At 41.8% G+C, this 13,385-nt stretch overlaps 1 protein-coding gene across 4 annotated transcripts in view; it reads right to left on the reverse strand.

The window, feature by feature from the left end:
* Positions 1 to 11,396: 11,396 nt before the first annotated feature.
* The window catches only part of LOC105470284 (poly(ADP-ribose) polymerase family member 15), a 60,844-nt gene continuing 58,855 nt past the window's right edge, over positions 11,397 to 13,385 (reverse strand). For all 4 annotated transcript variants that reach the window (XM_011722109.3, XM_011722110.3, XM_011722108.3 and 1 more), the window contains 2 exons: positions 12,624 to 12,798; positions 11,397 to 11,995 (listed from right to left, as the gene is read on the reverse strand). In XM_011722109.3, the coding sequence (XP_011720411.2) occupies positions 11,706 to 11,995; positions 12,624 to 12,798 (465 nt within the window). In that variant the 3' untranslated portion in view covers positions 11,397 to 11,705. The remainder of the gene's footprint in view (positions 11,996 to 12,623; positions 12,799 to 13,385) is intronic.

The raw sequence follows: 13,385 nt of genomic DNA on the forward strand, positions 1-13,385 counted from the left end.
TTAACAGGTGTGGTGGCAGGTGCTTGTAATCCCAGCTACTCAGGAGGCTGAGGCACAAGAATCACTTGAACCTGGGAGGAGGAGGTTGCAGTGAGCCGAGATTGTGCCACCACACTCCAGCCTGGGCAACAGAGTGAGACTCTGTCTCAAAAACAAACAAACAAAAACCTCCCTCCTATTCCATCTAGCCTTTTAGTTTCCTTTCTTGCAAGGAAAACAATGCAAAAAAAATGCTATGATGCTACAATAAATAACCTTGTACAAATAATAATTCCTCACTTTTATCTGTATGACAAATTCCTAGCAATGGAATTGCTGGATCAAGGATATGTGCACTTGTAATGTTGATAGTTATTGCCAAATTGCCCTCTATAAAAATTGAGCCAATTACCTCCCACCAAGAGAGCCCCACTTCCCTGCGCCTTCACTGGCACAGTGTGTTACAGAACTGATCTTTGCAAATCTAATAGGTTAAAAAGAGGGATCTCTCAATATAGCTTTTAAAATAAAATGTATTTTATTTAATTTATTTTTCAAATAGGTGATATATGCACATAGTATAAAATTTAAAGGAAACAAAAAGGTAAGCAGTAACAATTAAGTCTCCCTTACACCTTTTTTCCATAGCACCCAGTTCTGTCTAGAGGGAACACAGTTACTAGCTTCTAGTATATCCTTCTAGAGATATTCTATGCACATCTGAACACATTTAAATATGGGAGGATTTCTCTTGTTTGGACAGACTTGTGTTTTCTTTTGCATTGCAGTCTACAGTTATCAAAAGGCTCTTGCCATCGTTGTAGTTAGAAATATCTTCCTGTTGGATTTTTTTTTAATTTTTGAGACAGGAAGTCTTAAAATGTTGCCCAGGCTGGAGTGCTGTGGCACCATCAATGCAGCCTTGACCTCCCAGGCTCAAGCGACCCCCAATCCTCCTGCCTCAGCCTTCCCAGTAGCGGGGACTACAGGCATGCACCACCACACCTGGCTAATTTTAAAAATCTTTGTAGACATAAGGTCTCACTCTGTTGCCCAGGCTGGTCTCAAACTGCTAGGCTGGACTCAAGTGATGCTCCTGCCTCAGCCTCCCAAAGTGCTGAGATTACAGCTGTGAGCCACGGTGCCTGGCCTCTGCTGGAATTTTGAAAGCATTGCTCCATTGTCTTTAAGCTTCGTGTTGGTGCTAAGAAATCTGAAACCATTCTGATTATTGATCCTCTGTAGATAACCTGTTCTCTTTTCTTCCCTCTAGAAGTTTTTCCTTTGTGTTTCTGAAATTTCCCCACGGTATACTTTGGGGTTGGTCTGCATTTTTTTTCCGTTGTGCTGAGCACTAGGTACAAACTTTTAATCTGAAAACTTGTGTTCTTTAGTTTGGAGGTGTTTTCTTGAATTATTTATTTACTTTTTGTTTTTCTCTCTGTTTTCTGATCTCTCTTTCTGATGTTGGACCACTTGGCCTGGTCCTCTAATTTTATATTTTGTTTTCTATTTTCCATTTCATTGCTTTTTCACTCTACTTTCTGAGAGTTCTGCAACTTTATCTTCCAATACTTTTTTTTTTCATTTCTGTTATTATGTCTAAGGCCTCTTACTTGTTTCCTAAATGTTCCCTTTTTATGGCATTTTCTTTCTGATTATAGTTTTTGTTTTTGTTTTTTTTTAAAAAGTAGCTTAGGCCGGGCGCGGTGGCTCAAGCCTGTAATCCCAGCACTTTGGGAGGCCGAGACGGGCGGATCACGAGGTCAGGAGATCGAGACCATCCTGGCTAACACGGTGAAACCCCGTCTCTACTAAAAATACAAGAAAATTAGCTGGGCGAGGTGGCGGGCGCCTGTAGTCCCAGCTACTCGGGAGGCTGAGGCAGGAGAATGGCGTGAACCCGGGGAGGCGGAGCTTGCAGTGAGCCGAGATCGCGCCACTGCACTCCAGCCTGGGGCACAGAGCAAGACTCCGTCTCAAAAAAAAAAAAAAAAAAAAAAAAAGTAGCTTAATATTCTGAGTTAGAGATTTTCCTGCAACGTCTGTTAAACCTTGGTTGTCTGTTTCACAAGAGTTGAAAAAACTAGTGAGAATTCTGAGCTAGTGAGTGGGGCTTATCAACTTTGAGTTTCACTCTACAGGAGTTGGTGGCTTGTGTGTTGATGAATTTCTAACGTCAGTCTCTTTAGGTAAAATTTCCACGTGTGCAGAAATTTTCAGTCTCTTGCTTGGTGAGTAAACTTCTGGCTGCTGCTGTTCTGGGAGCCAAATGGTGGAAGGCAGTCTGGGGAGGGCCGTCATCTCAGGATTAAGTATTTAGTATGCTTTTGGCTTCTGATTCCCCTATTTTTGGTATAGTACCCAACGCCTTGTCTGTGCCTGATATCCTGCTCAGAGACCCTTCATTTTACTTTTTATAGGGAATGGCCTCCAGATTTCTCCTGGAGTAGGAGAAAGGCAGTTATTCTGGGCAAGGAAGGGGCAGAGAGATCTAGGGATGTAACTGTTTCTTCAATGGCTCTCATCCTGTCTTTCTTATTTTAGTACCTGCCTAGATTTGCTGCTTTACTCTTAGCTCCAGAGAGACACTCTTGTTCTCAGTTCTGAGACTTTTAAAGGTAAATCTAGGCTGGGCGCGGTGGCGCAAGCCTGTAATCCCAGCACTTTGGGAGGCCGAGACGGGCGGATCACAAGGTCAGGAGATCGAGACCATCCTGGCTAACACAGTGAAACCCCGTCTCTACTAAAAAATACAAAAAACTAGCCGGGCGAGGTGGTGGGCGCCTGTAGTCCCAGCTACTTGGGAGGCTGAGGCAGGAGAATAGCGTGAACCCGGGAGGCGGAGCTTGCAGTGAGCTGAGATCCGGCCACTGCACCCCAGCCTGGGCGACAGAGCGAGACTCCGTCTCAAAAAAAAAAAAAAAAAAAAAAAGGTAAATCAAGTGGTTTCTCAGCTTTCCCTCCACTTGCCAACTTAGGGTTGAGCTGTTGTAAGTCTGCAGTCATTATCACAGATCCATCTGCCTTTAGCTTCTAATATGTCATAGCTACATCTCCTCTTCTGTCTCCCTGTTCTGGAGGGTATATGTGTCCTTTAAAATCCCATTAATGTGGTTTTCCTAGGTTAGAGAAAGCAAAGTTAGATGCATCTTAATCCTGAACCTCAATTTTTAAAATATTAATGCAATCAAACGTATTTATGGTTGTCTCTATGATTTGTGCGATTCATGACTTCCCTTCCAAATTTTTAGTTTAAAATAATATGTTTTTTTCATTATCATTTTGGTGTAGTCTTTAACCCTGGAAGTTATTATTTCAATTTATTTATTTATTTATTTTGAAACAGAGTCTTGCTCTGTTGCCCAGACTGGAGTGCAGTGGCGTGATCTTGGCTCAGTGCAACCTCCGTTTCCTGGGTTCAAGCGATTCTCCTGCCTTAGCCTCCCGAGTAGCTGGGACTACAGGCACGTGCCACCACACCCGGCTAATTTTTGTATTGTTAGTAGAGACGGAGTTTCACCATGTTGGCCAGGCTGGTCTTGAACTCTTGACCTCAAGTGATCCTCCTGCCTCGACCTCCGAAAGTGCTGGGATTGCAGGCATGAGCCAGCTCTCCTGGTCTATTATTTCAATTTAAATATGAGGAATTGAGGCTGAGTGTAAGTGGCTTTCCCAAGTTTACCCAGTTAGCACATTATATTAGTTCTAAGGTCAGGACTGACCCCTCCAAGTGTGCTAATGCTAAGCCAGGTCTACATGGTGCCAACTCTTGATATTCTGAAATGAATTTTCTTTCCTTCTCTTTTTTTAATTTCTAAATTTTGTCTGTACTTAACCTCTTGAATTTTTAATCTGTTAGGGACTGAATTGTGTTACCCCAAAATTCGTATATTGAAGACCTAACCTTCAATGTAACTGTATGTGGAGATAGAACCTTTGAAAAGGTACTTAAGGTTAAATGTGGGCACAAAGGTGGGGCCCTAATTTGATAGAACAAGTATCCTTAGAAGGAAACGGAGAGACACCAGGAATGTGAGCACTGAGGAAAGGCCACATGAGGACACAGTAAGAAGGGTCATCTGCAAGCTAAGGAGAGAAGTCTCAGGAGAACCAAACCCTGATGACATTTTGATCTTGCACTTCCAGCCTTCAGAACTATGAGAAAAATAGATTTCTCTTGTTTAAGCCATGCAGTCTGAGATGTTTCGCTATGGCAGCCCTAGCAGATTAATACACTGTCTCTCGATCTGCTTTGCACACCAACCTCTTTTGTTAGTTCATTGGATTAATATTTATTACCTATAGAAAGATAATGATGACCCCCAAATCCCTGGATTGTCTGGCAGCAAATAACAATCTCAGCAAATGGGTTGTCCTCCGTTCTGTTTCTTGGTTGTGTGGCTTCCTGAACTGTAGGCCCCTTGCGTGCCTAGTTTGTTCTCTAGGTCTTCATATGACGTAGGAAGGGTCAACATGGTGGAAACCAAAGAAGAGAGAGTTTTCCCCTGAAACCAAGAGCCCAAATGGCCAAGTCTCACACCCCAAGCCTCCTTTCCCCTGGATCTCACCCTGGCCCCATTAGCCTGCCTGCCTTCCTTCCTTCCTTCCTTCCTTCCTTCCTTCCTTCCTTCCTTCCTTCCTTCCTTCCTTCCTTCCTTCCTCCCTCCCTCCCTCCCTCCCTCCCTCCCTCCCTCCCTCCCTCCCTTCCTTCCTTCCTTCGACAGAGTCTTGCCCTGTCATCCATGCTGGAGTGCTGATCTTGGCTCACTGCAGCCTCCACCTCCCAGGTTCAAGCGATTCTCCTGCCTCAGCCTCCCAAGTAGCTGAGAGGCAGGGTTTCACCATGTTGGCCAGGCTGGTCTCAAACTCCTGACCTCAAATGATCCACTGACCTCGGCCTCCCAAAGTGCTGGGATTACAGGTGTGAGCCACCACGGCCGGCCCCCATGAGCCTTTCAAAGTGAGAAGGCTTCTCCGGGGAAGAGCCAGCTCCATGCTCTTCCCGTCTCCATTTCCTTGTTACTGCCCCACTTCCCTTGTATGAGAGAGGGGGGAAAAAGAACTGGGAAAAGAGAGTAAAAAGGGTCAATCCAACAGAAACACATGCCTGAGTATCTTGTCTCAATTACTAAGAGATATCCCTGAGAAAGGCATTCTCCCTTGACTCACCCTGGAGTACATTTCCTTTGCAGGTAGACACACAAGGAAACCATTTAGTTTGCAGCTAAAGCATACATCAATTAACTTTAGTTAAAAGCTTACTGGCAGGGCGCAGTGGCTCACGCCTGTAATCCCAACACTTTAGGAGGCCGAGGCAGGCGGATCACTTGAGGTCAGGAGTTCAAGACCAGCCTGGCCAACATGGTGAAACCCTATTTCTACTAAAAATAAAAATAAAAAAATTTGCTGGGTGTGGTGGTGGGCCCATGTAATCCCAGCTAGGAGGAAGGAGAATCCCTTGAACCCAGGAGGCAAGGTTGCAGTGAGCAGGATAGCACCTCTGCACTCCAGCCTGGGTGACAGAGTGAGACTCCGTCTCAAAAAACAAACCAACAAAGAAACAAACAAAACTTACTTTAGGCCAGGCACAGTGACTCATGCCTGTAATCCCAGCACTTTAGGAGGCCGAGGCAGGTGGATCACTTGCAGTCAGGAGTTTGAGACCAGCCTGGTCCCTGTCTCTACTAAAAATAAAAAATTAGCCAGTGCCTGTAATCCCAGCTACTCAGGAGGCTGAAACAGGAGAATTGCTTGAACCCAAGAGTTGGAGGTTGCAGTAAGCCGAGATTGTGATCATACCACTTGCACACCAGCCTGGGCAACAGATTGAGACTGTCTTGAAGAAAAAAAAAAATTATTTTTAAGTATATTTTAAAATTTGGGGGCTCCTGGTGAATAATCTAAGGTAACAAGATAAAAGTTATTCTAATGCATGTGATTATTATGTAATCTCCCTTAATTGAATGAAGTGTCCTTTTTCCCCCAAAGCTATATTCTTTTTTCAATTCCAGGAAATTTTCTTTCATATTCTTGACTTGTGGTTTTTCAAGCTGCCTTTTGGTTGTGTTTACTCAGAAACCCCTTTGATTAGGACTTTGAATTTGCATACCCTGTTTTCTGAGTTAATTAAGCCTTCTTGACTTCTTGTGATAGGACTATTTAGTGCTCTTTCATTTTTCAGTTTTTTGTTGTGATTTTTTTTTTCTTTTTTTTTTTTGAGACGGAGTCTAGCTCTGTCGCCCAGGCTGGAGTGCAGTGGTGCAATCTCAGCTCACTGCAGCCTCTGCATCCCAGGTTCAAGCAATTCTTCTGCCTCAGACTCACGAGTAGCTGGGATTATAGGCACGCACCACCACTCCCGGCTAGTTTTTGTACTTTTAGGAGAGACAGGGTTTTACCATGGTGGCCAGGCTGGTCTCAAACTCCTGACCTTGTGATCCACCTGCCTCAGTCTCCCAAAGTGCTGGCATTACAGGCGTGAGCCACTGTGCCCAGCCATTTTTCATTTTATTTGTTGGTTTACCATTTTTTAAGTCAGTATACTGTTTTCTGCTTCCATTCATGCAGTGTGGAGTCTATCAACAACTCTGATCTTTCTCAGAGATTTGACACCCAGTCCCAGCACTGCCACTTACTAGCTGAATGAGAGAGGCATGTCATCTGATCCCTTTGAGGATCAGTGTCCTCCATCAAAGGGGCCCTTCCTCGGAGGACTGCTGCAGAGAGAAGTGAGATACTGTACATATTAAAATGCTCTGTTGGCTGGGTGCGGTGGCTCATGTCTGTAATCCCAGCACTTTGGGAGGCCAAGTGGATCACTGGAGCCAAGGAGTTTGACACTACTCTGGGCAACATAGGGAGACCTTTTCTCTACTGAAAAAAAAAAAATTATTCCAGTGTGGTGGCACGTGCCTGTGATCCTAGCTACTTGGGAGGCTGAGATGGGAGGATTGCTTGAGGCTAAGATGGGAGGATCACTTGAGCCTGTGAAAGCAAGGCTGCAGTGAGCCATGAGTGCACCACTGCACTCTGGCGTGGGTGACAAAGTGAGACCCTGTTTCAAAAGAAAAAAACAAGGCCTGGCACAGTGGCTCAAGCCTGTAATCCCAGCACTTTGGGAGGCCAAGGCGGGCAGATCACCTGAGATCAGGAGTTCGAGACCAGCCTGAACAACGTGGCAAAACCCCGTCTCTACTAATAATATAAAAATTAGCCAGGTGTGGTGGCACATGCCTGTAGTCCCAGCTACTTGGAAGGCTGAAGCACAAAAATCACTTGAACTTGGGAGACAGAGGTTGCAGTGAGCCAAGATCACACCACTATACTCCAGCCTGGGCAACAGAGACTTTGTCTCAAAAAAAAAAAAAAAAAAAAAAGAACAAACAAACCTCTGTTAACAATAGAACATTTGGCCAGATGTGGTGGCTCACACCTGTAATCCCAGCACTTTGGGAGGCTGAGGTGGGTAGATCACCTGAGGTCAGGAGTTCAAGACCAGACTGGCCACCATGGTGAAACCCTGAGTCTGCTAAAAATAAAAAAATTAGCCAGGCGTGGTGGTGAACACCTGTAATCCCAGCTACTTGGGAGGCTGAGGCAGGAGGATCACTAGAACCCGGGAGGTGGAGGAGTTTGCAGTGAGCCTAGATGGCACCATTGCACTCCAGCTTGGGCAACAAGTGAGACTCCATCTCAAAACAAAAAACAATAGAAGTGAGTTATTGCTCTATGATGTTTATCATTATATATTCTAGATTCTAATACTCCTACTTTTACTTTCTGGGTTCTTGTTTTTATCCCCCCATCCCGTATTTACACTGAATTTGTTTTTGTTGTTGACCCCAGATTTGTTAATTTTATGTTGCTCTTTTTGTATTGGTACTTCCCTTATCTTGGGCACTTTAATTGGAATTTTAGTGGAGTTAATATGAAAAAAAGAGCTCCATCTAGCACCATAAACTACAAAGACCTAAAGAGAAGCATTTTCATTATTTTTTTTCTGTTCAGGTGGAGGGTTGATCTTGCATTGTACTAATTGAGTAAATTGAATGTGAAAAAGGTGTTGAGAGTTGAGCGGTCTAGGAGTGAAGAGACAAGAATACATTAAGCACATGAAAAGAAAGGCTCAGATTGAAGAGGTGGTTGGATTTTGTGGAAGCCACAATCACTCCTCTGATAGGTCTTAGTTATAGAGTGATAATTTTAGGAACAAGTGACTTAGGGGAATTAAATACTGTGTAGAAAATGCCCTTCTCAGTGAAATAAAGAAAAGAAGATTGAGAATATTTATATCCTAGTTACCACAAAAATAGTGTAAACAAAGAGAAATGGGCCAAAGGTCTTTTAAGTTATTCATACTCTGAATTTAGTTGTAAGATTCCCTTCCTATGTTTACTAATATAGTGAAGACCAAAGCTAGGATATGGAATAATTTAATCAATTAAGCTTGTAAAGCATATTTACTATAAAGCTTGTTTACTAAAAGAAACTGTATTTGTTCTAGTCAAGTACTCAGAAGAAATTGAATTTGATCATACTAGCTACGAATAATCTCACCAGTCCTGTGATAACCCGCCACACTGTAAATGAATTTGTAAACCTTGTGTTCAATTAATACATTACCATATATACTATGGGGAATTTGAGTGGCTACCTAATATTGGTGCAGAAAAAAATGAAAATATTTCCTCTGATTCATCCAAGCAGAGTGTGTGTCCTTTTTTTCCACAAGGGAGAGAAAGAATTAAAAAAAAAAAAAAAAGGAACAAGAAGGAGAAGAATGGTAAGAAAAGCAATAAGAGAAGATATTTGAGACCGTAAAGGCTTCTGTGAAAGAAGGCTGCCAGTCCGGAATTAGAGCTCATGGTCTCTGGTCTTGGATCGATCAGGTACCATTTACCTGAACTCTGAAGATACAGAGAACAGAGATGGATTTCTTCAGTAATTAGCAGTTTGACAAGACTTCTAATTTTGATACTAAGCTAGATAACAGTTAGTTCTTAGGATAGAAGTAGAGACCATTCTAGTCATATAGAGAGGAAAAATCAAGCCAAATGGGAAGGAGATGGACTTAAAGGATGGAAAGATACAATTTAGCTTCAGACTGACGGAAGGTAGAATTTCTAAACAACTATAATTATTGATTAGTTCATTGTTCTTCAAGAAAGCATCACAACTTTAATAACATGGGTATACTGTACTCCAGACTTCTGTGTCTTACTCCTGACATAAGGGTACAGCAAAATAAACTGGGGAACAACATCCCTGAGTAACAATATTAGAGGAGGCAACAAGTCAGCAGCGGACATTGTAAATAAGAGTCCACCTAACCTAAGTAAAAGGGTTTTTTTTTTTTTTTTTTTTTTTTTTGAGATAGGGTTTTGCTCTGTGACCCAGGCTGGAGTGCAGTGGCAGGATTATAGCTCACTGCAGCCTTGACCTCCTGGGTCCAAGCAATCCTCCCACCTCAGCCTCCTGAGTAGCTGGGACCACAGGCATGTGCCACCATGCTGGGCTAATTTTTTTTTTTTATTTTTGTAGAGATAGGGTCTCCCTATTTGCCCAGGCTAGGAGTCCTTTCTTGTTCTAACATGGCTCACGAGAATTCTGCAATGGTATTGAGAGACAAGTCCCCGGCAGTAATTGCATTACTTAACCCTACTTTGTTCTCTGGGACTATATTTCCTTCAGGTATGTTACAAATTGCAGCAACAGAGCATTTTGACTGTCTTGTTGAAGGTAGATTAGGATCTTTGCATCTCATATTCTAACCTCATATTTATCAAGAAATATAGTACCTTATTTTGACACGATATGTAGGTAGAAACAGGCAATGAAATACTATGCAACCATTAAAAATAATATGTAAAATATTTAATGACATGAGGAAAATGATACACTGCAAAATAAAACTGATTATTAAACTATAAATGATTACATTTTTAAAAATTTTATAATTCTATATACATAAAAATAGGGAAAAGATATAAAGCAGAATAACTCTGCTATTAAAATTATGTGTACAGAAAAAATAACAACACAGGAAAACAACTTGTAATGTTAAATGAAAAATGGTAGAAACAATACCATATGATTCGTGACTGAACAAAATGTGATCTTGACTTTGTTGAATTTGGACTAGAGAAGAAACTGGAAGGGAGAACATGAGAAATTGGCAGTGGTTTTCCCTTAGTGCTGGAATTATGAATGAGTTTGGTGAGATATTTTTCTTTATACTCCTCTGTCCTCTTTAAATGCACATGTAATTTATTTATGATAATGTAAATACTTCTTAAATGTCTAACTTTTCAAAAGTGATGCTTCAGGATAAATAAACTGCTAGGCATTTTAAGAATTTACATCACTCTAATATACTGGAGGGAAGGGATGGATCTGAAAGGCTAACATCGGTAAGAGGAATAAAACTTGTCCTGTGTCCTCCAGAAGTCTGGACAGTGATCAGCAGGTAATAGACATAGAGGAACTGATTTCAACTTTTGAAAAAAAGAGTTTTCCGCTAATTAACACTGTCCCACAGTGGAATAGGTTCCCTCAAGATGTTGAGTGCTGAAAGTGATCAAGCAGAGGCTAGAGGGCTTCTTGCCTGGGAGCAGGGGAGGGTTGGGGGAGAAAGACAAGAGGACAGTGGGGTAGGTGACCTCTAGCATCATTTTGGCTGCTAACATTATATCTGTGCATTCATTTGCTCATTCACACAGCTTCCAAGCTGGCCCCCAGTGATCCTTGCCAATGTGTATTCATGTTCTTGTGCAATTCCCTCCCAGGTTGAACAAGATGATCCAAATAATCAATAGGATATTGCGGAAAAGATGGTGTATGACTTCAATCATAAAGACTTGGTAGCTTCTGCCTTGCTCTCTCTTGAGTTGCTCACTCTGGAGTAAGCCAGCTCTTGTGTCATGAGGACACTCAAGCAGCCTGTGGAGAGGCCCGCGAGGAGAGGAACTGAGGACTGCCAATACCTGTGATTCACCTTGGAAATAGACCTCCAGCCCAGACAAGCCTTCAAACGACCACATCCCCTGACATCTTGTCTGTAACTTCAGAGAGACCCTAGCAGAATGACCAGGTAGGCCATACCTGAACTCCGTACCAACAAAGACTGTGTGGGATTAAGTCACTAAAATTGGGGATAATATTTTTACACATTTTTACCTGAAATGTAAACGGGTAAAATCTGTTATGATTTGTTCCATAACAGAGTTAATATTCTGTGATCCAGTCATTTCAGCTGAACTATCGACAGGTTTTTCTTAATAAGGCAAAATCCCCAGCTGTTACAGATGCATAACAGTAGCCTCTCCACTTAAGTAGTACAGTTTAACCCGCCACCATTCGATGTCTTAATATGTTCCAAGTAGAACAGTGTCATCTGGGCTTTAAGGTGATGTATCTTGTTTTTTTTTTTCTGATGGAAAAAGAATAATGTGCTTTTTATTCTCCTACAGATTTGGTGTCTGTGAATAGCTGTAGCTCTAACTGTGACATTTACCATACATTTCTTAGCTTCCACCCATCAATTTGCTGAGAAAAAAAGGTATGCTACAAATTGCAGCAATAGAGCATTTTAAAAAGGTAATTTTCAGCATTTTAGCACCTGAAAGGGAAACTTTTGTCTGCTTAAACAGGCCAAAAGCAAAGACGAAGATTGCATGTTGTTCTCACAGATGATTTAAATAATCTCTTTGATGATAAAAATATTTTTAACGCCTGAAAGTTATGAAATATTCTGGGTAAGCCTGATTATCAAAGAATATCACAAATAGCTTTGGAGATTGTGTATTGTCTGTCACCGAGTCAAAGAGATCTGTGGGATTGTGAGGATTCTTGGGTGGAGGGGTAACTAATCCTGCATGTCCCTTTGTGAAGACTCCAGTAAGTACTCGCACAACGTACATGTGCTTTCTCCCATTGCTGTCCGGCTTGGAGTAGGTGTCGTTGGCAGAATAACTGGCATCCACAGCAAAATAGGTTCCTTTTCCATAGAATACAGCTGGAAAGAGAAAGACAAAAACCTTCCTAAGAGTATAAAATTACACAATATGTAGAACCATGCCCAATCTGACAACAAATTGTTTTCTAAATGCAGTTCTAGCCAGGTGTGTTGGCTCATGCCTGTAATCCCAACACTTTAGGAGGCTGAGACAGGAGGATTGCTTAAGGCCAGGAGTTCGAGACCAGCCTGGCTAACATTATGAGATCCCTTCTCTACAAAAATAAAACAAAATTATTAGCCAGGCATAGTGGTGTATGCCTGTAATCCCAGCTACTCAGGGGACTGAGGTGGGGGCATCATTTGAGCTCAAGAGATCAAGGCTGCAGTGAGCCATGATCTTGCCACTGCACTCCAGTTTGGGTGACAGAATGAGACTGTCTAAAAAGAAAAAAAAGCCTCCCCCCCCAAAAAAAAAACCTGCACATTAAAGTTACTTTTCTTCATTTCTAAAATTTGCTCAATCTTCCCTCAGAAGGTTGCCAGTCTCCTTTATAGTGAAACACAGCGAGCTCTATTCTGACAGTGATAATATGGCTGCCAACCATGGTTCCACACTGCTTGGGTATGAAAAGTCTGAAACTATCGTTTGCCTCGTTCTGATCAGCCAGATTACTCGCTTCCTTACCATTCTTCCCAGCATAACTTCGATTAAAGCCATGCTGATTGACATATGTCACTGAGTCTGCATCTGTCCCATGGAAGAGGAGTCTCTCATTATTCGTATCGTCATTCTTGATATCCATTTGCCTTTTCTTTACCTGGTAGCTCTGCCAGAGAAATGCATTCTGTATCCTCTCAATCTGCAAGTGACAAAAGACAAAATATTTCAGAAATGACCTTGGGGCTCAGTGTATTGCACTTGTTGTGGATTTAAAACAAGCAATATGAAAAAGAAGGAAGAGAAAGAGGAGTTGGTGAAGGAAAAGGAGAAGAGAATACAAGTAGACAGCACATTCAGAGAGTAGGCAGTTTTCTGCCTTTAGAGAAAGATGGGCTAAAAGTATCTATTAGTATCTATGCTTTGTAATAGTGCTTGTTAGTATATATTTTAAATAACATAATTTATAGTTTATATCAAAATGATTACCAATATATATTCCCTGGAATTCCTGGAGATCCACTGACATTCAAACATCTACTCAAAAATGTGTAGTTATTCAATAGCCATGTCCTTAACTCCTTCTCATCTTCCAACTCATTCCATGTGGCTTCTCCTCATAACAGTTCTTTCTGTTAATGCTCCAATTATGGTCACAAATCACCTTATAATTGCCTAATCTTATGACTATTTTTTTCTAGACCTCTGAATAGCATTTCAAACCATGAACCATCCCCTCCTTAAAACTCTGTTCTTCTTTCATTTCTTTTCAAAATATCACTCTCTACT

The sequence above is a fragment of the Macaca nemestrina genome, chromosome 2 (assembly GCF_043159975.1).
Source record: "Macaca nemestrina isolate mMacNem1 chromosome 2, mMacNem.hap1, whole genome shotgun sequence".
NCBI classification, from domain to species: Eukaryota; Metazoa; Chordata; class Mammalia; order Primates; family Cercopithecidae; genus Macaca; species Macaca nemestrina.